General features: G+C 35.1%; 1 protein-coding gene across 1 annotated transcript in view; it reads left to right on the top strand.

The window, feature by feature from the left end:
* LOC129238385 (muscle segmentation homeobox) overlaps positions 1-21,016 on the top strand; it is a 90,315-nt gene extending 69,299 nt beyond the window's left edge. The window contains exon 3 of the mRNA XM_054873409.1: positions 20,074-21,016. Within this exon, the coding sequence (XP_054729384.1) occupies positions 20,074-20,925 (852 nt within the window). The 3' untranslated portion in view covers positions 20,926-21,016. The remainder of the gene's footprint in view (positions 1-20,073) is intronic.
* Positions 21,017-26,906: the final 5,890 nt, after the last annotated feature.

Here is a 26,906-nt window from a genome sequence, read left to right as displayed (position 1 = left end):
GCTCACGAACAATCGCTGGTTGTGATTTTCCAGCCAAATAGGTATAATGCAATCACACTTTTACGTTTGAAATCCATTACTGATTTTCTTTTTTCGATACAATACTCTGGACTGTCATTTAGTCAACTAACTAGTCCGTGCGTCAGCTGCGGGAGCAGTCTTATTTACATTTCGAGTGCCGGACCCTGTGAGCAATCTAATTAAAACTTTTTACTGACTGTGGTATATACGATTCGTTTACCAGGAAACTTTGTAGTCCATATAAACTTTGTCTCCATTTAGAAATAAGCGATGATTTTTTTTTTTCTTTTTATTTCGTCAATTTCTTATAAAAACGCAGTCGCCGCCAATCTGCAATAAAATTTTGTAGGTAAAATTTTTGTATGAATACCTGAAAACAAAGGTTTAATTTTGCGCTTACCATAATTTTTTTACTTACCCTCGTATTTGCCGCTGAAAATTTAGTAGTTGTCCATGAAAAAATTACTTACCGAAAATCACTTGACAAAAACACCAACGGCAGCAACGAAGTTATTGGCAAATTTGTTTATATTTATTTCTTAATTTTTTATACTAAATCTGGCAAATCTGTTAAGTGTGAAAATTCACAAATTTAAAAAAAAAAATTTCAAGAATATTTCAATTAGCTAACCTTTAAGTAATAATTTCTGTCTACTATAAAGAAAATTTAAATTAGCATAAATGCATGTAAATTTAACTATCCTGGCTGCTAATTAAAGCTTACTTACCCTCACACTTTGGCTCACAGCGCCGAAGCTGCATTCAATAACTTTATAAACCCACCTGCGGCAAACTAATAGTATCCTGTTTCTTTTTTTATAAGAATTTTTACAGCCTACATTTCCTGCCCCTTCAATAGCACTTTTTAATGTTTCTTTTTCCACTCACAAGCATTTGTCTTTACTTTCCATTTGCGAGCGCCTCACACTGTAAATTACCTCCCGCGCTGTAGCCATTAATGTGCCACAAGTGTTCGTATTCAAATTCAATTATGACAAATATGCGACATGGCGTCAGATACTTCGGCGCCCTTGCTTACAAAGTTCTCGCCAAAATGAAAGGAAAAGCAAAAACTGTTCTCTGCAGTTTCAAGTGCGTTGAGTGCCAAAGTAACGCCTTAAAAATGCACATAGATATGTATTTATGTATATGAAAGTGCCCTACTGTGGAGGCAGCGCCATACGCAACACGCGCACGAATTGCAAATTAACATACAAGTACAATTGGCAATAATGTCTGTCTGATGAGCAAGCGGGCGGGCGCGATTGCAATGTGGCAGGCACTTCAATTAAATGCAAAATGCCAAACTACACACAGCCATATGTATTTCGTTTTTTCGACTTCACTTTCAGTTTGCCGCCGCCGCCGCCGTTATATTTTAATATTTACACAATGCAATTGCAACAACTCTTACCCTTAAAAAATAAAGCAAAAAAGCAACCGACAATAAAAAAAAACAAAAATGGAAAACAAAAAACGAGCATGGCAAACTTATGTAGCTCTGAAAGCCTATTCATCAGCACAGAATCGAAGCACAGCCATTAAATTTGCGCACTCACACTGTTGCGTGACACATTTGCACCACGCATAGCATTTACGTTTTATTTTTGCTGATTTTTATTTTTTTAATTTTTAATTTTTTTTTGTTCTGCTGCTTTTTCTTCCCTTTTCCGCATTGCATATCTTTTATGGCTTTTCAAGTTTACATACTTTTTGTTATTGCAATGCCATGCAACAACACTTGAAAACTCATAAGCAGCCAACAAATATGGCTGGCTGCAGCAGAGCAGCAACACTTCGTTTTCTTCTACTCTCAAATGAGTAGAAGTGCATGCATTGTGTTGTTGCTCTTAAAGCGGGTTATTGCGGTTTTGGTTTGTTGTGTGAGAATGTATGCATGTAGAAGCGCACAACTTTCAAAAGCAATGCAGACAAAGTTGTTGCGTGAATGAGACACAAATACAGACGAGAAGCCGGTTGGGTAAGTAAGTGTGTGTGTATGTGCAGAGTGCAGAGGAGTAGCTTACTAAATTACATTGACTTCGCAGTTTTTCGTTTTCTTGTACGATAGTACGCTTTATTTTGAGCTTTTCAGCGTTGCTGACATGCGTGTGTGAGTTGTGTGTTTTTTTTTTTTTTATTACATCTATATTTTAGTGTTTTGTACCTTAACTGCTTTTTTTTTAATTTGCTGATTTCTTTCTTCTGAAACTTTCTTCACAAAACCGCAAGCGACTTTGCGTCAATTGCTTGCACTGATGTCTGCCGCGCGTCTAGCCTTCACACTCGAACGATCAAATGCATTTGACGAAAGTTGAAGTGAAACTCAAGTGTAGTAGTAATAGCGTAAAAGTGTGCGTGTGTGTGTGGGTGCAGTAGAGTGAGGTGTAGTGTAGAGTTGCGTTGCGTTGCGGTGGAACTGAAAGCGAAAAAGTAGTGAAGTAGTAAGAAAGATTTAAGTAAAAAAAATGCAAATGTAAGATGAGCGAATACTATTTATGAAAAGTAAGGTGATTTTATATTTAAGCGATACAAAAAAAATACAGGTATTCAAGAAATTTAAATATTACACAAGGTGGCGCAAAATTAATTACCCTTTCAGAAGGTTTATAATTTTTGCAAATAGCGTCGTACGTCAGTTATATTTGACACTTTTGCACTAGACAACTACAGTATACAAATAGTAGGGCATTGAAGCTCATGGAGATCAATTTAATCCTAAATAATTTCCATCATTCAAAAATATTTCTTTTTTGCATGAATAAAAAGTTACTCAAAGACAAAATTGAATGATTAATTTTGCGCCTTGTATTAGTATTTAGTAATTAGTAAGTATTGCTATTATTCAACTTGTTCTTAAATTTTTCTTGTGTAATTGCATTTGAGTGAGGGCCAATTCCTTGCTGTAGCGAATAGCGCAACTCTCCAGATTCGCCTGAAACGGTAGTGAAGAATTATAGGGTGGGCCATGTAAAATTTTTTTTGAATCGGCTATATAAAAAAAAAACTAATCAATATTTTTCCAAGCTTTTTTTTTATTTTGAAGATTGAACATTGTCATTAATGAATGAAAAATAATATCGTTCAAATGACTGCCACCACTGGCTTTACAGTAGGCCATTCCATCAACCCAATTTTTAAGCACATTTTCGATTGTTTTGGCTCCAATTTCATAAAGGGCAACTTCGATTTCGTGTTTTAAAGCATCAATCGTCTCTGGATGGTTCGCATGGCATTTGTTCTTAACAGCTCCCCACAAAAAATAGTCCAACGGGCTTAAATCACAGCTCCGAGACGGCCAATTGATATCGGAATTTCGGCTGATTATTCGGTTTTCAAAAACGGTAGCCAAAAGTTCGAGTGTAACTTTGGCAGTGTGACAAGTTGCACCGTCCTGTTGAAACCAAATGTCGTCCATGTCATCCTCTTCAATTTTTGGAAAGAACTCGTTGAGCATGTCACGGTAACGCTCGCCATTTACTGTAACCGCGGCTCCTCGCTCATTTTCGAAAAAAAATGGACTGATGATGCCGCTCCAAACAGTGACTCGTTGTGGATGCATTTGCTTCTCTACAGTAACGTGTGGATTTTCTGAGCACCAAATCCGACAATTTTGCTTATTGACGTAGCCACCGATGTGAAAATGAGCTTCATCAGAAAAGAAGAAGAAGACTCACCACTTTGGAAATAGGTTTTCAATATTTCCCAATTTTGTTCAAGCGTATAGCGTCCCATTTCGTAAATGTCAAACCTTTAAGTAAATTATGAACACATTTGATATGTCATTTGTGTTACCATTCTCAAAAAATAGGTGGTTCAAAAAGCAAACGCTATATGGCCCACCCTGTATTAGGAAATCAAAAAATTTACATATTTATTTATTCAAATAAAAATTAGCTAATAAAAAAATTACGTTACAGACTAATACAGATGTTGTAACAAAAAATTTAACAATAATCTTAGGTTAGGTTGAACTTGGCTGATCCTGTAGATCGCACATAGACCAGAAATTGATCCATAGTAATACCAAGAGTTTGTATGGAGAGTTTAAGAACTTTATATTTCATCTCGGCGGCTGCCGTAGCCGAATGGGTTGGTGCGTGATTATCATTCGGAATTCACAGAGAGGTCGTTGGTTCGAATCTCGGTGAAAGCAAAATTAATAAAAACATTTTTCTAATAGCGGTCGCCCCTCGGCAGGCAATGGCAAACCTCCGAGTGTATTTCTGCCATGAAAAAGCTCCTCATAAAAATATCTGCCGTTCGGAGTCGGCCTGAAACTGTAGGTCCCTCCATTTGTGGAACAACATCAAGACGCACACCACAAATATATTAGAAGGAGGAGCACCTAACAGAAGTGTACGCGCCAATTATTTATTTTTATTTTATTTTTTTTAATACCAAGAGTTTGTATGGAGAGTTTAAGAACTTTATATTTCATCTTTAATACTCAATTTAGATAATTTAAATAGGCTGCAATTTTTTTTATCTGCGACGTCCAACCTATGCAGCTCATTCGTGTTGTGCCAAATGCAGGACAGTGGCAGAGTAGGTATTCCAGAATGCCCCTGGCGTTGACTTCGTCACATATTGAGCATGTTTCGTTCTACACTAGCTTTAGTTTGGTCGCTTACGAAGGCATGAGACAATGTGCCGTCAGTATCCCCATACAAGTTTACACTTTTTCGTGAGAAGAGATCAAATATAGTTTGTAGATCTGACATTGAGCCTGCGTAGCACAATTTTTGCAATCCTGCATGAGCTGATTCTTTCCCATCTCGAGTTCGCTTCTAGAATCATTTGATGGATCTATAACCAGTCGCTGTTTGCAGAGAGTTGGTTGTATGCTGGCCGTGCTAGCTACAGGAAGATTTGCGCCTGCTTTGGCTGGTATATCTTCTCGTTTGCTTTAATTCTGACCTAGCACCGAGTAGATGGGGGCTTGTATCTCAGTTTCTCGCTCATCCATCCCATTCGGACAATTGTCGTACGCAGTGTGAGTTTCTCTTCGCAGCTGCTACTGCTTTGATAATAATCTTAATGAGTAGGAAGAAAATATAGAGAAAATTTATAAATAAATCATTAATAAGCACAGAGAGAGATAAGAGAAATTTATTGAAATAGTGTTTAGGGGAAACAAAGTTGATCTGAAAAAAAAAATTAGAAGCTCTTGAATCAGAGGTGTCATGAAGGGCGTATTTTTTGCATGCAGAGATTATACAAGGTGGCGCAAAAGTAACCTTGCGATGTTTTTTGGCTGTAATTTAAAAAAAAAATGAAAAACTTTGATTCTTCTTGTGGATTATTTTTATTTGGTCTTTTAATTTTTTTACATCAAGTCGAGAATATGATGTCATGTAAATGGCCGCCGCCACAGTTGATTGCCATTTGAGCCCTTTTTATGGCATTTTCCATCACTTTGGCCAAAACTTCCGGCGATAGGTCCTCTCATTCTTGACGGATATTGTCTTTAAGCGCTGCAAGAGTCTGAGGCTTGTTGACATAAGCCCGCGACTTCAAAAACCCCCACAAAAAGAAGTCTGGAGCGGTCAAAACAGCACACCATACAGTGACTTTGAGCGGGTGTAATGGCTCTTAGTGGGTTACACCCGGATTTTCAGTGCCCCAGAAGCGTAAATTTTGCTTATTTACGTACCCGCTAAGATGGAAATGGGCCTCATCACTCATGATTATTTTTGATGAAAAATCATCTTCCTCTTGGTGGTGATTAAGGATGGCTTGAGCGTATGTTAGACACGATTGGCGGTCAACAGCTAACAGCTGATGCACCGTCTGGACTTTGTACGGAAACATCTTCAAATCTTGTACCAAAATTCGCTGTAAAGACCGTCGACTGATACCCATTTGCGTGGCACGTCGTCTGGTCGATGTCGACGGCGCTTCCATGACATCCTCGGCTACAGCAGCAATATTCTCTGCAGAACGGCTACTCCGGGGTCTACCACGCCTGGCAGCATCTTGTGTTGTGCCAGTCTCTTCGAGGCGAGCGGCTAAACGTCGCAGTGTTTCACCAGTAGGCGTTGGACGGCGAGGAAATCTGCGACGAAATTCACGTTGTGCCAAAGTCACCGACCGATTATTGGTCAAATAAATAGTCAGCAATATTCCACGTTCTGGAGCAGTGTAGCGTAACGTTGTTTATTATGTGTTTACTACACAAATGTCAAAACAGAACTGACATTAGGGGCCAATCGCAAAATTTATAGCATTTTCTGATAGGAGGATTACTTTAGCGCCACCTGTTATAAAGCCAGTATGGAAAGAATCTAAAAAATAGATTCGCTCCAAAATGGAGGGCAATCCACAACAACTTGAATAATATCAAAGGCGAAAGATAAAGAGAAAATAGATGGAGACTGCAAATTGATAGTGATTTCAAATGGGTGAACAGGCATCTTGAATATTATTAGGGTATGGGGTCTTGAAAACGAAAGGAACTTAGTTGCTCCAGCCAATGAAAATTTTTGGATACGTTCAATTCCAATTCGAGTTATGTGACTGGCATGATAAGATCTCCAGATGATAGGGCTAAGAATTTAAGAGCATTATAAGGGCTCGTAAATTCTATCCAACTGCGCTTTGGAAACGCTAATTTAGCATAAAATTTTGAAATTATATGAAAAAGAATATGCCAGTCTGGAGATGGAAGCAGAAGAAGTGGGTCTTATGGTGAGCGAGAGTAAACAAAGTGTCTGCTGTCAACATACAAAGAGTACGTCACTGTTGGCAAACGCGAATTTGAAGTGGTGAAGGACTTTGTTTATTTAGGAACCAGTGTAAACAGCCAGAAGGACGTCAGCCTAGAGATTAAACGAAGCATAACTCTTGCCAACAGGCGCTACTTTAGGCTCAGTAGGCAATCGAGAAGTAGAGCCCTCTCACGAAAAACGAAAACAGCGTTGTACAAAAGTCTAATCAACCCCGTCCTTATATATGGACGCAAAAGCATGGATGAGGACGGCAACTGATGAGAGCGCAGTGGAAGCGTTCGAGAGAAAAATTCTCCAAAAAATCGTTGGTCCTCTTCTCATGTAGGCGAGAATGAGTTCCGTGTCCGATGTAAGAGCGCGCTGTATGAGCTATACCGCGATGTGGACATAGTGAAGCGTAATAAAATACTGCGGCTGTGCTGGCTTGGCCATGTCTTGAGGATGATCGAAAGTGCTCCGACACGACAGTCCTTGGAGAGGATACCCACTGGTGGACGATGAGGAAGAGGCAGACCCAATCTCCGTTCTACGGAGATCAAGTGAGGCATGACCTGGCAGCACTCGGTGTCACCAACTGGCGCCAGCAAGCAGTGAACCGAGCTAGATGGCGCAATGTTTTAGATTCGGCCAAAACCGACATAACCATGGCAATCAGCTGTTCTGATCAAACATCTGAGCATCACGCCGTAACCACCGTAACACCATAACCGTAGCCGTATGTACGTATTGAATTTTGGTTTTTTCACCGTAATCAAAAGCAGCTGTGAAATACTTTACATTTGTTTTGATATTTGCAATAAAAAATTGATTATTAGAAATGAACGATGAAAAATTAATTAATTTAAAAGAAAATATCCCTATTTTTATGACAAAATGCAAATGCGGCACCGCTAATTGCAGCTTTATGCGTATCAGACTGTTCGTAATAGGCCTTCAAAGGGTGCACAACTTGGTTTTACATTTTTTTCATATTTTAGGTTAGGTTGAATAATTTACAAAAAGATGATAATTTATAAAATATAGTGGGCGAATGGAAATTTCAAGCGTAGCAACGCTGGTTTCCTAACGGCAAATGCTGGTGAATGCAAATTTCAAGCATTGCAACGCTGGTTTACTAGCCTGACTTGACTTCTGTTAGTTTGGATGATTTTTTCTAGGTGCAATTACTAGAGTGATTTTACTCGGTAATAAGTATACTTTCGTTTTTAAAAAGGGTTTTTAATAAGAATGGAATTTTAGTTGGCAACTAGCGCATAAGCCAGGCAGGAAGTATGAGACTAGTGAGTAACAATGAAAACGGCACAGAGCAATTTGCTTAAACACATTTTTGTTTTTTCGAACTCTCCAAAATATTTGCTCAAATGCCTGAGTTTTCATCATGGATTACCTATTCTTTTAATTTCTGTCTTCTTCAAAAGTTGTCATGAAAGCGCATTACAAAAAGCGCAATTTTCAACGAAATCGCCTACATCGATTATTTAAAAAAATGCCAATTTTTTGCTCTCCATAGCCACTTAGTGCCGTACATACTGCACAACTTTGTGGAATGGCAATGAATGTTTTCCTTCAGTCATTGATTAGCCAGCTACTTGCAGTATTTTTCTTGCTATCCATCACACGCAGTAGAGTAGGGTGTTTTTTTTTTTGTTTTTTTTTTTTGGCGATTTTCAAGTATTTCATACAGATTACGGGCAAAAAAAGCGCAATGCACTCAACCGCATGTGCGAATTTTAGATTCCATTTACTTTTAAAAACCCAAAATCTGCAGGCAATTTGAAGCGCTGAATGCCGTGAACCTTTGCCAAAATGCCGCCTTGCAATTTCGAGTATTTAATGCATTTATGGTCACACAAAATAAAAATGAAAAAACACAAAAAGCGCAATTATTGCAATACTTGAGAGTATAACATGCATATTTTCAAGATTTCCTGCGCGAAATTCACTTTGAAGTACACACAAAAAAAAAAAAAAACAATGTATTAAACGCGAAAATGCACAAAAGATTATTTTCCTTACAAAAGTGCATGAAGAGATCGAGGCTTGGAAATGCGAAGAAATTAACTTTTTGAGACATACTTTTTCGTTTCATTTGCAATTACAAAATAACTAAGCAATTTTAGCTTGCACATTTCCTTCCGCTTTTTTGCTACTTTTTTTCGCTTTGCTTTTTTGAGTGCAATACGCTTTGCATAATTTTCATGCAAATGCTTGTGCAAAGTAGCGGCAAAAATTACTTTATTTGAGTCACTAACATTTTTACCAAGTTCTTCTGTTTTCTTTTTTTTTGTTTTTGTAACTTCCTTCAGCTCATCAAGTCTAAATGTCGCGCACAAAATTACTTTTTCCAGCTCTAATAGCAGAAAATGTGGTATTTAAAATTCATTAATTTGTATGCAGCTTAAAAAAAATGGAAAAAAATTGTAGGCAGAGAAAAAAAAATCCACTACTACGAGCACACAAATAAAAATTTGCATCGCTGCCTCCTTCTAACAGGATAATAACATAATTTTTTAATTATGTTTGTTGCATTTTTAATTTCATTTCCGCCAAACGGTTTATTTTTTAAGCTTAGCTGGTTTCTACTACCTTTTTATGCAGTAATTATACAATTACCCACTACAAACGGCAACCCTCTACACCGCTGCTGTACTAGGTACTGGGTACCGCTATTTGATTCCGTTTGTCATTTGCAGTAATTGTGAAAAATGCTATTGTTAATCATGTAATTATGCATTATGCAATGCAAGAAGAAATAAAAATGTATACGATGGAAAGATATATATAGTATAAATTATTCTACGAAAAAAATGCTTAAAACCTTTAAACTGGATAACAAAGAAAAAAATATTAGTGTAAGAACCGCCTTCGTATTTAACTTCAATTTCTTCTTCGTGCTTTGCGCTTATCCCAAACGATCTGAAGATCTCAAATGGTATCTCTCTCTCTCTCTCGCTCTCTCTTACCCCCTAATTAACATTTGTATATTTATGTCTCACCAAAAAAAAAATGCCGGCTTACAGACTACTTCGTTCTCCTCAAATTCTTTATGGTGGTTCGCGCTCATCCCATACGGGAAGATGTGAAGATCTCAGATCTCTCTCTCTCTCTCTTTTTCTCACTCTCTCACCCAATTAAACTTTCGAATACTCATTTCTCACCCAAGCGCCTTTCGTGGCTAGAAGCTTCTTCGTTCTCCTCAATTTCTTCATTGTGGTTTGCGCTCATCCCAAACGATACCAGGCAAAATGTTCCAGAGTTAATGAATTTCCAGAAATTTATATTCTGAAATTTAATTTTTTTCCTAATTTGAATGAATAAATAAAATAATAACTTTATGAAAGCTTCAGGGCGCGTATTCTTTTCGATTGCCAACTAAGATCTTAAATATCTATCTCAGAAGATCTCTCTCTTACTCTCTCTCTCTCTCTTTAACTTTTGAATATTTACATATGTCTCCCCCAAACCACCTTTGATGATTACAGGCCTCTTCGTTCTCCTCCATTTAACCTTTCTAGTTTGCATTCATCCCAAGCGATACCAGAAGAAGTGTTCCAGAGCTATCGATTTTCCAGAAATTAATTTTCTGAAATATTAATCAATAAATAATTAAATAAATTAAATGTTTAATTAATAAACAATTAACTTTATGAAAGCTTTAAAAGTACACGACTTCTTTCCAATTGCCAGCTAAGAGGTGATTTGAAACTCTCAGATGATCTCTTTCTCTCTCTGTCATTAACTTTTGAATATTTATATCTTATTTATACTATATACCTTCGGATGTTACACAAGGATTTTCGATTACAGGTTTGACCATCCGAGGCAAAACTGTAAGAGTAACTTCGGCTGCCGCATCATCGGGAAATCGGCAACAGAATTCTGTGCTCATTTCACACGTATTTACACACTCGTCCAATCAGTCGTTGTTCAGACTGCAAACGAAGAGACCTGAGCGTAGGTTGTGTTGATTTTTTCGGTATATCACCAACACAATCCCAGTTTTCTGTAAACACTGAGAGCCGGTTAGCGGTCCGAAGTTCGGCCCACCTCTGTATTCTGTGCATTGTAGTTGTTCTCCTCAATTTCTCCTTCCCAAACAGTAATTGGCAAAGTTGGAACAGGTTTTCCTGCAAATAATATTTTTTGTTTTTGATTTCGTTGGAGCATTGAATTTTTATTAATTAGTATAATAATTTTTTTAGAAACCTAAAAAAAATGTTTAATTTTATTTTGAAGGCAAGCTGAAGTTTTTAAGTTGAGCTGCATATTCGCGGCCACATTCTTGGCGGTACGTCATGTTTTTGTGAGGATTATGAGTGTAATTGACTAAGAAGCCAGTCTGCATTTTTTTGTAATGGACGTATTGTGCATTCTTCATAAAGCCTAGCAAACGAGATTTCTAGTTGTTAGTGTAAAAAAAAAATTCAAAAACAAAATATGGCTCAATAACTTGTGTTCCGACCAACCTTTATTTTGTTCACAGCAACAAAATTCTTTAGTTACAGCTTACTAGGGCCACAGTAAAAAGGTTTTCTCGATTTTTTTCATTCACTCAATATATTTATTTTCTCTCCTCTTTGTCTCATTCCAGAGCTAAGTACCTGTTTTGCATAATTATGTAATTAACACCTACACAAAGCAGTTTAAACGCATTCATCCAGCAGTTGGAATAAAATTTAAAAAGGCAAAGTGAGGAAGGCCAAATGGCGTGCAGTTTAGGGGTTAAAATAGCGAAGCGTTTAAATGAAATATGTTAAAAAATGCGAAAGTGTAATGAGCTGTAAATTTTTTTCAGTTGTTCCGACATTACTTTAATAGCCGCGTAATACGAATTAACACAAATATGGATGTGCTTGTGCACAACCAGCAGTGTTTCATATAGAAATCTGCATGACAATTGCGAAATGTAAATAAAGATATCATTGCACTTGTTAGCATTGTCTGTTGGTGTAGCGCATAAAAAGTGTGTCGTGGAAACCAATACACAGTGGCGGGCAAAACTAAAGGATGTACCAAATGCTTTATTGTACACGAAGGCTCCAATTCAACGAGTCGATGGAATCGCGGATTATTTCTTTTACAAAGATATTCTGCAGAATCATGTTATTTTACGCGGAACATGTTTTTAAACGCAATGTAGTGTATAAAAAATACCTAAAAATCGCATGAGAAATACTTCACAAACGCATGAATAATAATTGCGTACAAACACAAAAAAAGAATTGGCATTCAACATTGATGAGCGCGCATTTACTCTTTGTAGGCTGCTAATGGATGTACGATTAGAATAACAACAATAATAACACACAATACAACAGCAACTTTGAAACCTGTCGGTTTCCACCCTTACCCGCTAAATAGAGCACTACAATGCATACAACAATGTTGCAGCAACATTGTTGCTTATATGAGCAAAGCAACATGTGCCTGTAGTGTTGCCTTGACGATAATGCAGCTAGCTTTTGTCATCAGTTATGCATTATTAATGTTTTGTTGTTTTATTATATTATTTTTGTTGTTGGTATTGTTGTCTTTGTTTTGTCATGATCCCCAATCGTCAAGTATACGCCACTATTCGGCATTAGGGTGCGCCCGCGAAGTACGCATTTATGTTATTGTTGTTAACTCGAGCTGATCTAATTTGCTATTTCTGTGACAAGTGTTACAAAAACAAACAAAAAGCACAAACAATAACAACAAGTGTATTAAACAAATACTCATCTAGAATGCTTGTAGCAAAACACTAACTGGCAAACAAACAAGCGTTACAACAAGTGCAAAATCAACAAAGCAGGCAACACACCAAACAACAACAGCAAAAACAATAAATAAACAAGGGGTTGCAGTTGATACTCTTCCCCCTCTTTGTGTTTCTTTTTTTTTTAGCACACGCTTGCACACATTTCACGCGAATACTTTGCTGTGATTCGGTCACGTGATAAAAATTTCTATTTCCCGCTTGAACTTGTCTAATTTTAATATTCTGCTGGTGCTTTTAAATTTTTTTTCATACCTATATGTATAAAATATGTATGTACGTATGAATATCCTTTCCCCACCCTCTTGGTCGCACATACCTTGGAGAATTGCAGCACGCGTTCGCGCCTGTTCGTTTGCATTGCTACTCAAACTATCTGTGTGCGCATCTCGGCGCTCACAGCTGGCAAAAAAGAAACAGTTTATTGCAGTCCGCGTTTTTCTCACGCATACACTTGAAATTGTGGCAAATGAGCGCGTGTCGTGTGTACGACGCTCGTCGTTCGCTCGTTATGAGCTAAGCACCCCACCCACCCAACTACTACTTACTAATGCACCCTCATAGAAACACTTTATCCGCAATAAAATTAAACTTTTCCACACAGCCTTTCAAGTTGTCCCGCGGGAATTTGCCACTCCAGCGCCTAAAACATTTCACGTTCTTTACAAATTCATACTCTTTTTTCTACTTCATTCGGTAATTGCAAATTGACCGTGCCGTTTACATAAATGTTGCGCGCATTATTATTGTTATTATTTTCGGCTTGCACTTGTTTGTTGTTACCACTGTTATACAATTACCGTTAATATCGAATATCAAGCAATGCGTTGCGCAACAACAATGATGTAGTCAACTGACTTTGTGCCGACATTTATTTAATTAGTTTTGGGATTTACTATCGCTTAAGTACCAACAACAAGTTGTGCGGCGAATTAGGTTAGATTGGTACTGATATGAGATGGAACGAAATGAGTGTTTGGCTAGCAAGAGAAATACCGGTTTATCGTTAATTTATGAGTGTGGGAAAAGAGTAATGCGTAAGCAACCATATAAGGAAGGCTTTTTCTGCTGATTATTTCAATGTAAGCATTTTAAAAATTAAGATAAGAAGCAGAATTTTAAAATTTAAATTTTTTTTTTAAATTTAAATGGAAATAATTACCAAAAGTACCAAATACAATAATTACCAAATACATTGTAAATTGAATAAAAATAATAATGAAAAATAATTAATGGAGAGTATGCAAAGGCGCCACCTGAAGACCTCCCCTTTATTCTTTGCACATTTGATATGAGGCCAGGCCAGAAAAGCACAAACTTTTGTTTACTAGATATTTTTTTGCGAAAATTCACTGAATGCCTAGATGAATAAATTTGTGATTTTAAAATTTCTGACTTTTAAGCAATCACTCATCAGTTCCTTGTGGCGATTTGACCAGAACATTCCTTCATATTTTATGAAAAATGGTAAACACAATGAATATTTTGCCTTTATTTTGCATTAAAAATTGAAGCAAATGCCGGGATCGTCTTCACTCACACCCAAATGAAGTTGTCTCTACTCCCACGCCACCACTGCATGAGAAAGATGAAAAAGGAATTGGATAACACCGGTCCAGCTAATCTAAGAGCTCCCTATGAAATGCAAAATTTGTTTATTGGAAAGGATATTCCACAGGAAAAATACCTTTATTACTTAAATCACCGTCACTTTTTAAATATTTGTAAAAGGTCTTCTATGAATTATGGGTATAGGCAGAATACCAAATAAAGTTAAAAAAAAATTGTAATTATTTTGCAATATATTTTCATATTTTTTTCTATAAGTTTACAAACTTTCTCTTACATATTTTTTATTGAACATTTTTTATTTAGAATTTGTATTGCAATGTACATATTCTGAGTTTTTTCTATAAATATACAAATTCTTTCTTACTTTTCCTCTTTTAATTGTTAAATATTATTTTTTGATGCTGAGTCAAATTGGCATTTTTTGTCAGTTAATTTTTATGTCTTAAGAAAATAATGAAAATGAAGTGCTGCATTTTAAATTCTGAAATCATGAATGATAATAAAGCCTACAAATGTATTTTTTTTTTCGTTGGGCTTAAGTTAAGTTAGGTTTGGCAGCTGCATCGCACATAGAGACAGCGATGCTACTTAGACCACGAAATGGATACGTTGTGAGCCGCGGGGGCTGGGCCACATTTCCCTTTCCATATTAAACCATTCTGAGCTTTTGACAAAGCGTAAAAAGTTGTTGATACCTAAAGTGTATAGATTATCTATATTCATTAAGAAGTTGGATCTTAAATATCGGTTCCTGCTTCTGGCTAGAGCCGGGCATGTGCAAAAAGGTGTTGAATTGTTTCGAACTCCTCCTCATTCCTACAGCTACTACAGAAATCATGCATGTAAGCGCCTAATCTCCTTGCATAATGACCTATGAGACAATGTCCTGTGAGGGCCCCTACTAAGGTCCTAATTTGAAGTCTACTCAATTTTATAATACTCTTGGACAGATGTTTGGTTTATTTCTTAATTAATTAATTCATTAGCATTTTAGGAAAAAATTAGATAGCCACTGCCAAAATTGCCAACAAATTGAAAGAAGCTGTAGTGTTTGACAGTTCCATTTCCACGTGGCGGATCCCAAAGCCAGCGCACAACCAGATATCGGCTAATTCGCCTTCTCACATGAGCCTCCTCTCAAACGGATCTTCGGAAGCTGCCTGGAGGATACTTGGCGATGCCCGGAGGCAGCTCATAATGCTTGCACCGTATGCAGAAAAATCGTCCTGGCGACTCCTAAGTGAATAGCAATCGGATGAACTTGAAATAATAGAAGAGTAGGTCAATAAAACCTAAAAATTTAAAAAAAGAACGTTCTTCCCTCAAATTCAACATTCTATTTAGAAGAAACACACAACAGAATGCAAAATAATATGTGAATTGGGATTCCCCTGACTATCTGCGGAATGCTTCCGGGAAGGTTGGCCTCACGCCAACTCAACGAGCGCTGGGCAAGTACTCAAACTTTTAAGGTCACGAAATCCTTCTGGCCACGTGTGGATGGGGGGCGCTCAGGCGAGCTTCTGAGGTTGACAAAATCTCAGCTCTCGAATCTCGTGGGTTTTGTCACAGGACACTATGCGTGAGGAATGCATGCTGTGAGACTTGGAATCACCTCGAGTCCGTTTTGCGTCGGATGTATGGAGGATGAGATGGAATCATCTCAGTACTTTCTCCTTAGCTGCCCTGCTCTGGCGGAGTTAAGATCTAGGCATATTGGCTCTTACTTCTTTGCTACGCCTGCTGATATATGTAGCTGGTGTGGACATTAAAAATCTGATCATCAGCGGCACAAAGCGGTTGACGCAAACGCAGCGCAGTCATGGTTCATAATCCACACAGTCTAAACCTATCGTCCTAACCATCCTACCACCTCCTCTCCCCGCCCTCTCGTTTCATCCCATTCATTTTAAGCAAAAGATGCTTTTGTCCTAAAAATGTAAAAAAAAGTTTTTGCTTGATCATTAAACCCAACTTATGGGAGGAAAAAGGCATCCCGCAATCCAAAAAACGCCTTGAAATATATTATGAGGACTTTCCATCGCCGATTGGAACCATGCAGCAACGCATTGCTCACTTTCGATGGTACGATTATACCAACATAATGGGACGCTGAACGCTCTGGATACCTTCTTGAAGTCACCATATCAAAATTTATCAATAAAATCAGCGATTCAATATTGAGTGAGCGAGCGTTCAGGAACTTGAATAGGCTACAGACTTATCATATCACTTCCCAACTCCAAAGAAGAGCTTGGCGATGTTGAATCGCACGCCGCATGAGTTTTACGTCGTTTCGTTACCATGGATGAAACATCCATTAATTACAACCCACTCATGAATAGTCGATACAGAGCATTTCTAGTAGTCAATCAAAGCCTAAAATGGCAAATATAGCGTTTGCTTTTTGAACCACCTATTTTTTTGAGAATGGTAACACAAATGACATGTCAAATGTGTTCATAATTTACTTAAAGGTTTGACATTTACGAAATGGGACGCTATACGATTGAACAAAATTGGGAAATATTGAAAACCTATTTCCAAAGTGGTGAGTCTTCCTCTTCTTTTCTGATTTTCACATCGGTGGCTACGTCAATAAGCAAAATTGTCAGATTTGAAGCTCAGAAAATCCACACGTTACTGTAGAGAAGCAAATGCATCCACAATGAGTCACTGTTTGATGCGGTTTTTGGTCTGGCGGCATTTTTTTTTTTTCGAAAATGAGCGAGGAGCCGCGGTTACAGTAAATGGCGAGCGTTACCGTGACATGCTCAACGAGTTGTTTCCAAAAATTGAAGGGGATGACATGGACGACATTTGGTTTCAACAGGAAGGTGCAACTTGTCACACTGCCAAAGTTACACTCGAAAGTTTGGCTACCGTTTTTGAAAACCGAATAATCAGCCGAAATCCGATATCAATTGGCCGCCTCGGAGCTGTGATTTAAGCCCGTTGAACTATTTTTTGTGGGGAGCCGTTAAGGACAAATTCGCATAGCATTTCGACGATCCAGAGACGATTGATGCTTTAAAACATGAAATCGAAGTTGCCATTCATGAAATTGGAGCCCAAACAATCGAAAATGTGCTTAAAAATTGGGTTGATCGAATGGTCTGCTGTAAAGCCAGTCGTGGCAGTCATTTGAACGATATTATTTTTTATTCATAAATGACAATGTTCAATCTTCAAAATAAAAATAAAAAAGTTTGAAAAAATATTGATAAATTTTTTTTTATAGCCGATTCAAAAAGCAAATTTTACATGGCCCACCCTATATTAGGAATGAATGAAGAAATGAAATTTGGATCAGTGATGAAACAAACAACATGGAAACCCGCTTCATTTCACACCCTTCACTCCACATTCGGCCAACTTATGATCTCTTATGTTGTGTGTAGAGGTGTAAAGTCGCCAACCCAGCACTAATGCTTGCTGGTGAGGGTGGAGGACGCCCTTTGGCCGCCTAGCACTAAGAAAAAAATTAAATTTTTTTTAAATATATTACTCAATGTATTGGAAAGAAATATTTTGGAAGAACTTTAAATAAGACACAACATACCTACTTAAATACCCATCAATTTCTCATAGTTTTGATTTATTCTCAAATTTCCGTAAAATTCTCATAATTTTGATTTATTAATGAAATATTTATTTCATTTTCTCGCACTTTCTAGGAAGGCATCAAAAGTATGCCATCGCGAATCACTTTTGTATGTATGTATGTGCATACATATATATATGTGTGTGTGTGTGTGCATATTTTTCATTCATTTCTCAACACTTGCGATAGTCCCTGTGAAACCCTTGCAACCTTTTCTGCACACATCAACAAGAAAAACACACAAATTTAATATATAAATATTTACACATTCCACCTTTCAAATGACCAAATATTTTTACATTTTTAAACACACACAAACTTGCAAAAATCATCTTTACGCTGTTGGGCAAATAAATAAAATTTTATTTAATTAAAACACATACCACAGGCTGAAAATCCAACAAAATCCCAAACAGAATACGCCACGCACGCACACACACACACTCTCGCATTTGTATTTGTAATGCGAATGCGGTATTATAAAAATTTTACTCATTCATTTGTTCAGTTCTTTTAATTGAATATCAAATTTCAATTTCTTTTGCTGCGAAAAGAATTCACAATGCACGACGACGGCAGTAGTCAACGATGAGTAGAGCAGTCTTTGCACGCGCGGGGTAATTACAAATGGAATTGTTCTTTGGTTTGTTTTGGTGCGAATTGGTTGTGGTTTTGTTGGAGATGCGCGAAAATTCGGCTGACCGTTAACACTTCTATTTCTTTGTTTTGCAGTTGTTGCATTTGTTGTTTGCATTGTCTGATATGCGATTTTAATACCCGCGCACACGTCCCCGCACACGCAACTCATTATTGGCGTGAGACAGTGCTGCTCGCCAACTTAGAGGCAGCAGCATCATTATTATTATACCGATGCTTTGCTGTGTTGATTAACGAGCAACTAATTATTACCCTGCGGAGTGTTCACACAACTGTGTAAAACTAACAACAACATGCGCGCAAGTGATATGGAAAATAACATAGAGTATACGAGTACTCTATAGGAGAAGGTACTCGTATATGCATGAAAACTGTCATAAATTTGCAATGCCGATCGTTTTCTCCGCCAACAAACAAACAACACCATCTACATACACACACACAAACTTGCTTTGCATCGTTAAAGCTCATGCATACATCCATACATACACATTGCAGCCGCCAAACCACCCGCTGTCAGTGCATGCGTTCTACGCGCGTTGTGCCGTTTCAGTGACGACTCACAGTTTGTGTATTGGATGTGGTATTTGTGTGTGGGGGGATTTGTTATATATAAAGGAAATAATTTTATTTCAATTTCCTTTGCTGCGCCACCATTTTGTGCGCAAAACTTACCCCCAAAAAATACGAGTTGCTATAGATGTACACGCATACACACATACATAGGTCTACGCGTACGTACTCATTGAGAAGCATTAATTTCAACGCGCTCACTTCTGCTTCGTTGAAATGGATTTTGTTAGTGGCTGAGTGGCTGCAGGCGGTCGTACTCATTACTAATTACATAATTACGGCAGCAAATGCTGAGTACCAAGTTAGGTAGAAAAGTTGGTAATATAATTTCCCTTTGCGTACACGAACTGCCAATCATATTTTTTTCGCTTTGCTTGCATTTTAGTAAAATATGTATTGGGAGTACAGGTTGGGGAAAATAAAATGGTAGTCTTGAAAGTGAAAGAAATGAGTTAAAAGTGAGGTGAAAGGAATTGATTTTATTTTTCTTTTAATTAAATCTACAACAAAAGCCTTTTATTTACTGCAAACTTAAATTTACGCGCACGCTTAAAATACCTTTGAAGTTCTCAAGTATGCACCACGCGCTGTAGCTATTGAATGTTTAGTGATAAGGTGGGGAAATTTAACACCGAGTTAAAGGAGAAATGAAATTGTAGTATTCTAGAATCAAAGCTTGTTATGAATTTTTCTAAAGTGCATATTAGAGGTATTTCCTTTTAGAAATAGTTTGAGGTCGCCAAAAAGACTCTAGATTGAGCTATGATCCGAGCTGCGAAGGCTTCTTTTCGATATAAGTCTCGAAGTCTAAGGAAATCTGAAGATTTACATTCATTAAAGTTTGTGTGGGCATGTCAGTTCTCTCTGTGATGTAAACTTTATGAAGTATAACTACATAACTTTATGAAGTATAACTACATAACTACTACATACTAACATATAACATCGGCCTGGGAGTTTATTTTTTTTATGGAACGATTTATTTTTCATTTCATGCTTCGGCTCCTCCAAATTCGTTCAAAATAATGGCGTTTTTCTCCTCAACTTATATCTCCAATTAATTGCATAAAATATTATTGTTTCAATACAAATTCTACGTGTACGTTTAGAGAACTGGAATGACTACAACTAAAAGTGTTTTTTTTCTATTCCTCCAGGTTTGGTTCCAGAACCGTCGCGCTAAATGGCGAAAAACGGAAAAATGTTGGGGCCACAGCACCAAAATGGCTGAATATGGCCTCTACGGCGCCATGGTACGACACTCGCTGCCACTACCCGAAACCATACTCAAATCGGCCAAAGATGACGAATCGGTAGCGCCATGGCTGCTGGGCATGCATAAGAAATCACTCGAAGCCGCCGATATATTGAAATCGGATGAGAGTGATCGTGAAACGCCCACCTCGGACGACACCAACACCTCCTACTCGGCCGGCAGCACACACAATTCACCGATCTCTTCATTCTCCATATCGCGTTTGCTCTTCGATGCCCCCTCCAAACACAAACGGCATCACGATGTGGTGGGGAGCAGTGTTGTTGGCGGTGGCGGCATTGATCTAGCCAATGGCGCTATGAGTGGTTTGGCAGAACAGGCGCATGCACAAGCACATGCGCACGTCATGCAACATCACCCCTACAATCAGCAACAACATTTGCAACACGTACAACATCTACAACAATTACATCAGCAACAATTAGCCGAACAGCATGCGGAGGCGCAACGTCGTCAACAAGCGCATCAACATCAACAACAATTGCTCGCGGCGGAGGCGGAAATGCAACGCAGACGGCAGGAAGCGCATGAACAGCGCGAGCGAGAATGTGAAGTCGAAGCTGATGAAGAGCCGATGTGCGATGATGACGATGATGATTGTGATAGAGAAGAGATCGATATCTGTGACGATGTAGATGACGATAAAGATATGAAAATGTTGCTGAGTGCTGAGAGTGCGGCGAAACGGATTAAGCAAGAGAATAGTGCATCGATGGCGTTGGAGAGTAGATGAAATTTGTGTATAGACGTGTTGTTGTAAATGAGGAATAGGAGAGGGGTGTAAAGAAATTAACTAGTAGTTGAATAGGGATAGTGAAGAGAAGCTAGAGGGAAACACACTGATGCACACGCACGCATACTTGCGTATGTACTTATGTATGTATGTATGTATGTATGAAATGTTGAAGACCATTAAAAGAAAGAAATACTTTCGCTTTTCAATGACTTTTTGAGAACTTCGATTAGAGTTTGAAGAAGCAGAAGAATAAGAATTCTGCAAAACCGTTCTACATAGAAATGGCTTTATTAAGGAATCACACTCACTTTATATCCCATAAATATACAACAACAAAAAACACAAAGCCGACTTTAAAAGCACTTCCAAGGTTTTTTTTATATACGCACCATGCAAATAATTGGCCGATGATAATAAGTCGACTAAGTGCGGATTATTATTACGGCTTTATATTTTTATTATTTTTTACAATACTTTATTTAACAATTTTCACAAATTTTAAACTAAAATGCAGCAAATATTTAGTAAAAAAATTGATTAAAATATTTTCACCATATTAGAAAAATTCTTGATTCAAATCCTGTTACTTCAACTAGCGAAAATATTTAATGATACTAAATATTTGCTGCATTTTAGTTTAAAATTTGTGAAAATTGTTAAATAAAGTATTGTAAAAAATATCAGGGAAATTTGTATATAAAATTTCAAATAATAAGAGCTCAGAAACAAAGAAAACAATTTAAAGAAATTTATAGCGATCAAATACTTAAAAATTAAAGCCCATATCGGTCATTTACTTCAATAGGGGCTTAAGCCAAAAATGTATGCTACGTAAAAAATTCGTAGCGATATCTATTACGAGTATCTCTTTAAATAAAAATGTGTTTTCTGTTACTTAGGGAGACATAGTAAATTGAGAACTTTTAAACTGTTTCGCTCAACCCAAAATTTGTTTTTTTTTGGATTATGACACTATTGAAATAAATGAACGATATATAGATGAGATAACGGCTCTGTTCCATGGTGAAAAAAATTCAGACCTTTAACCGGCTCTCAGCAAATTTGAAAGATTCACCTGATTGGCTGACGTAACCGGAGTCATAACAGCGGTTAGTTCACGAAAAAACTGTGATTGTGTTGGTGATATACGAAAAAATTAACACAGTCAACTCTCCTGTTGCTCCATTACCGTCTAAACAACGACTGATTGGACGAGTGTGTGAATGCATGTGAAATGAGCGGGCAGAATTCTGCTGCTGAATCCCGAGGCAGCAGAAGTTACTCTCTCGATTACGCTTTTCACCACGACTGAAGGCCAAATCTGGTGATCTATCATCCTTGATAAGTACAACTTTTTCTTTCAGGAAAATAGGCATATTTTCGTTAAACTGCAAAAGTTCTGACAAGCAACACTTTGAGGGAAGAGCGAAGTTTCAATTGTTTCCTTGACGACGGCATCTTGAACATGCATAGGCATCTTGCAGAGTAGTCATTGCCTTCAATTTAAGTGTGCGTGAGCAAATTAAAAAGCAAAAGTTGAACGTGTAAACTCACAGTAGTGGACATTACGAGGGCAAATATCATTTAGAAAAATATCCAATGAGGCAGATCTCTTTGAGATGAGATCTATGAGCTCTACGAGACAGAAGTTTTGAAATTAAAAATTTAAATACAAAATTTAATTACACTTTCTTAAAAAAAATTCACTATTATTTTTTCTTGCAACACATGGAAGTGTAGAGAATTGTACACCGCTCACAACGAAGCTTTTTTCACATAAAAGAAATCTCACAATTAAGTATATTTAATAGAAAAAATCGACACTAATTGCAACGACATGATCAATACAAAAATACGAATATACAACTGTACTCTTAAGCGATTGCTGTAACTGTAAATATTTGCAAGAGCTTATCAAGCAAGCAGAGATAAAAAGCATTTGAAACATAAATTGGACTTAAAATCAAAATTATTTGATTTGAAAGCAAAGCTGCTAAATTACATTTTGTTTCAAAACCGCATAGAATTTTTTTTTAAATGTGTTTCACTCAGACCGCATAAGCTCACGATTTCTTCTTGGACGCACTAGATTTGGACGATAATTTTAAGTAACCTAAAATAAAACTGTATAAAAACTATATAGATTTTTAGTCATAAGCAGTGTTCATTGTGATTTAATTTAGTAGATTTTTATTTAATTATTTTTGCTTACGCAGTGTTTGAAAAATTGTAAAATATCTGATTTTCAATTAAAAATTTTAAGAAAAACTTATAAGTCCAAAAGTGTTCTTTGTTTATTAATTTGTTGGAAGAAAAGAGAATATAAAATAAAGGGAAAGGAAATAAAATGATACAAAAAAAAATAAAAATAATAAATTAAATTAAATCAAACGAAATTAAATAAACAAAAATTAATTCAAATTAAAAAATAAAATAAATCGATCGAAAATTAAAAACAATTTATTAAATAAAAGAAAAAGTTAGAGGCAATAAAGTAAAAAATTAAAAAAATATTGTAGTAAAAATATAAAATAAATAAATTGAAGTTACAAAATTGAATTAAACAAAAATTAATTAAAAACTTAAAGAATAAAATAAATTAAAATTAAACTAAATAAAGCGAAATAAAATTAAAAAAATTATAAAAAAAAGAAAAAGTAAAATGCAATAAAGTAAAAATTAAAAAAAAATGAAATAGAATAAAATGAATTAAAGTTCCATAATTAAATTAAATAAAAAAATTAATTATAATTAAAAAATAAAATAAATCGATCGAAAATTAAAAACAATTTATTAAATAAAAGAAAAAATAGAGGCAATAAAGTAAAAAATTAAAAAAAATAGTAAAAAATATAAAATAAATAAATTGAAGTTACAAAATTGAATTAAATAAAAATTAATTAAAAACTTAAAGAATAAAATAAATTAAAATTAAACTAAATAAAGCGAAATAAAATTAAAAATATTATAAAAAAAAGAAAAAGTGAAATGCAATTAAGTAAAAAATTAAAAAAAAAATTAAATCGAATAAAATGAATTAAAGTTCCATAACTAAATTAAATAAAAAATAATAATTATAATTAAAAAATAAAATAAATCGATCGAAAATTAAAAACAATTTATTAAATAAAAGAAAAAATAGAGGCAATAAAGTAAAAAATTAAAAAAAAATAATAAAAAATATAAAATAAATAAATTGAAGTTACAAAATTGAATTAAATAAAAATTAATTAAAAACTTAAAGAATAAAATAAATTAAAATTAAATTAAATAAAGCGAAATAAAATTAAAAAAATTATAAAAAAAAAGAAAAAGTGAAATGCAATAAAGTAAAAAATTAAAAAAAATAGTAAAAAATATAAAATAAATAAATTGAAGTTACAAAATTGAATTAAATAAATAATTAATTAAAAACTTAAAGAATAAAATAAATTAAAATTAAATTAAATAAGACGAAATAAAAATAAAAAAGTTATTAAATAAAAGAAAAAGTGAAATGTAATAAAGTAAAACATTAAAGAAATAATAATTAAAAAAATTAAATAAATCGATCGAACAAAAAATAAAATAAATTAAAGTTAAATAAAAAAATTAAATAAAAAATAAATAAATGAAATAAAAAAAAATATTAAATAAAAGAAAAAGTTAAAGGCAATTAAGCAAAACAATAAACAAAAAAAAATATAATAAAAAAATAAAACAAAATTAAATTAAGTAAAAAAATTAAACCAAATAAAGCGACATAAAAAAAATATTATTAAATAAAAGAAAAAGTGGATTGCTATAAAGTAAAAAATTAATAAATATAAAATAAAATAAACCAAGTAAAGTTTAATAACCAGTTAAATAAAATGAAGCGAATTAAATTAAAAAAAAATTAAGTAAAAGAAAAAGGGAAATGCATTAAAGTAAAAAATTAAATCAATAGTAAAAAAAATAAAATAAAATATAATAAGCAAAAATAAAATAAATTCAAGTTAAATACAAAATTTAAATTAAATTAAAATTTCTTAAATAAAAGAAATGCAATAAGGTAAAAAATTAAAAAAAAATAATAATAATAAAAAATAGCATAAATTAAAGTTAAATAAAAAAACTAAATTCAATAAAGCGAAATAAACTAAAAAAATGTATTAAACAAAAGAAAAACTGAAAGGCAATAAAGTAAAAAATAAATAAAAAACATAAAGAAGTAAAACAAAGTAAAATAAATTAAAGTTAAATGAAAAAACTCTATAAAGTAAAACGAACTACAATAAAATTAAAAAAGTGTTAAATAAAAGAGAAATTGAAAGGCAATTAATTAAAAAATTAAATAAAATATAGTTATTTTGATAATAGTGTATTTCTACCGAGCCTTAACTGCAGTTTACACTTATCTACAGTTAAACATCTCATATACCCAAATACCCAAATTCATATCCATAAAAACATGAAACTCTTTACATAAAAATACAGAAAACTCTGTTGGCTATCTATCAGCTGTAAACTTCAAAAATCAGCTATTTGCGTTAACTCTATGTGGTAGAAACGCTTGATATTTCTAAACCTAGACGAGCTCTCAACCGCAGTTAAGTTCTTGGTAGAAATATACAATAAAATTAAAAGTTAAAAAATGTATGGCATTGTAAAACTAATTATTTTTCATATTTTCCAATTTCGTTACGATACAAGCTTTGTAAATATATATACATATATAAAATATAGTTAAGTATAAAAACACACTCAGCTATTCTACACATAATCTACTCCATAATCTTGTAGCTTTAAACATTAGATATTAAATAATGCAAAATCAAAGTAAAAATATTATTAAAATGAATGAATAACAAAAAAGCGCACGAAATCAAATAAACAATGAATCTTTGAAATACAGAAGTTAATTATGTCTAAAACATAGTACACCTAGAAAATGAATAAACAAAATGTGAAATAAAAGATCTATATATGCAAATAAATTTAATAGTAATTTCTTTTAATAGCCCATGGTGAAAAGATTTTTAGAGACGTGGCCAAGATCAAACCGTCAGCGATTTTGAAGGAATCAGCTGATTGGCTGGCATAACCCAAGAATGATAGAAACAAACAACACATGAATAAAATGCACGACTGAGAAGTCACACACACAACGATTCTGTAAAATTCGCTGAGAGCAAAGTAGCGGGACCACGATCGGTGTCTCCTTATTAGCCTCTCCAAAGCGCACATAGCCGAAGTCGTAACAGCGGCTTGTTTACTAAAAAACTGAGATTGTGTTGGTGATATACAAAAAATATCAACGCAGTCTGCGCTCATTTTGCTCCGTTGCACAATGCGGCCGATTCCCGAAAAGCTGGCCAAAACTCAAAAAATTAAGTAATTGATTCAAAATGTCTTACTCGGGGGTTGTCGGGGTCGCTGATTACGAATTTGATCTTAAAATTTTGAAAATCCACCCCCTTCCACCCCTATTGGCCACCCCCTCACGTGAAATAGCGTATATTCTAGAACATAATCAAGATGCATGTAAATTTATATGTTTTCGGGGTCGCAAGGTAGCAAGTGGTAGCAGCTGAATCTTGTTTTATTCAGTAACCATTACTTTTTTGAGTAACCTTTAATAGGTTTTAAAGCAGCATATGACGGCGTTGTATTACTATACAGTTTGAAAACTCAAATTTTATAAAAAAATTGCAAAAAATGTATCTACGTATTGCTGCAGCTATAAATTTTGTGTCGAGGTATTGATATGTACTAAAGATTTCTCGTACTTTACTAACCTTCCGAAGATGATTCCATTTGGTTTTGTTCAATTTACTCCATTACAAAATCTTTCAAATGTGTACAACTTTCACTATTCATCGACAGTAAGAGAGGATACTTAGGGTACAGGACGTTGCTATGAACGGTTTTCACTACTCAAGGCATTACTGTAGCCAACCTAAAGACAAAAAAACTCTATCTAGAAACTTTTTTTTTCGACTTTTGGCCAGCTTTTT

The sequence above is a fragment of the Anastrepha obliqua genome, chromosome 2 (assembly GCF_027943255.1).
Source record: "Anastrepha obliqua isolate idAnaObli1 chromosome 2, idAnaObli1_1.0, whole genome shotgun sequence".
Classification (NCBI taxonomy): Eukaryota; Metazoa; Arthropoda; class Insecta; order Diptera; family Tephritidae; genus Anastrepha; species Anastrepha obliqua.
This window is presented reverse-complemented; position numbering and strand designations above follow the sequence as displayed.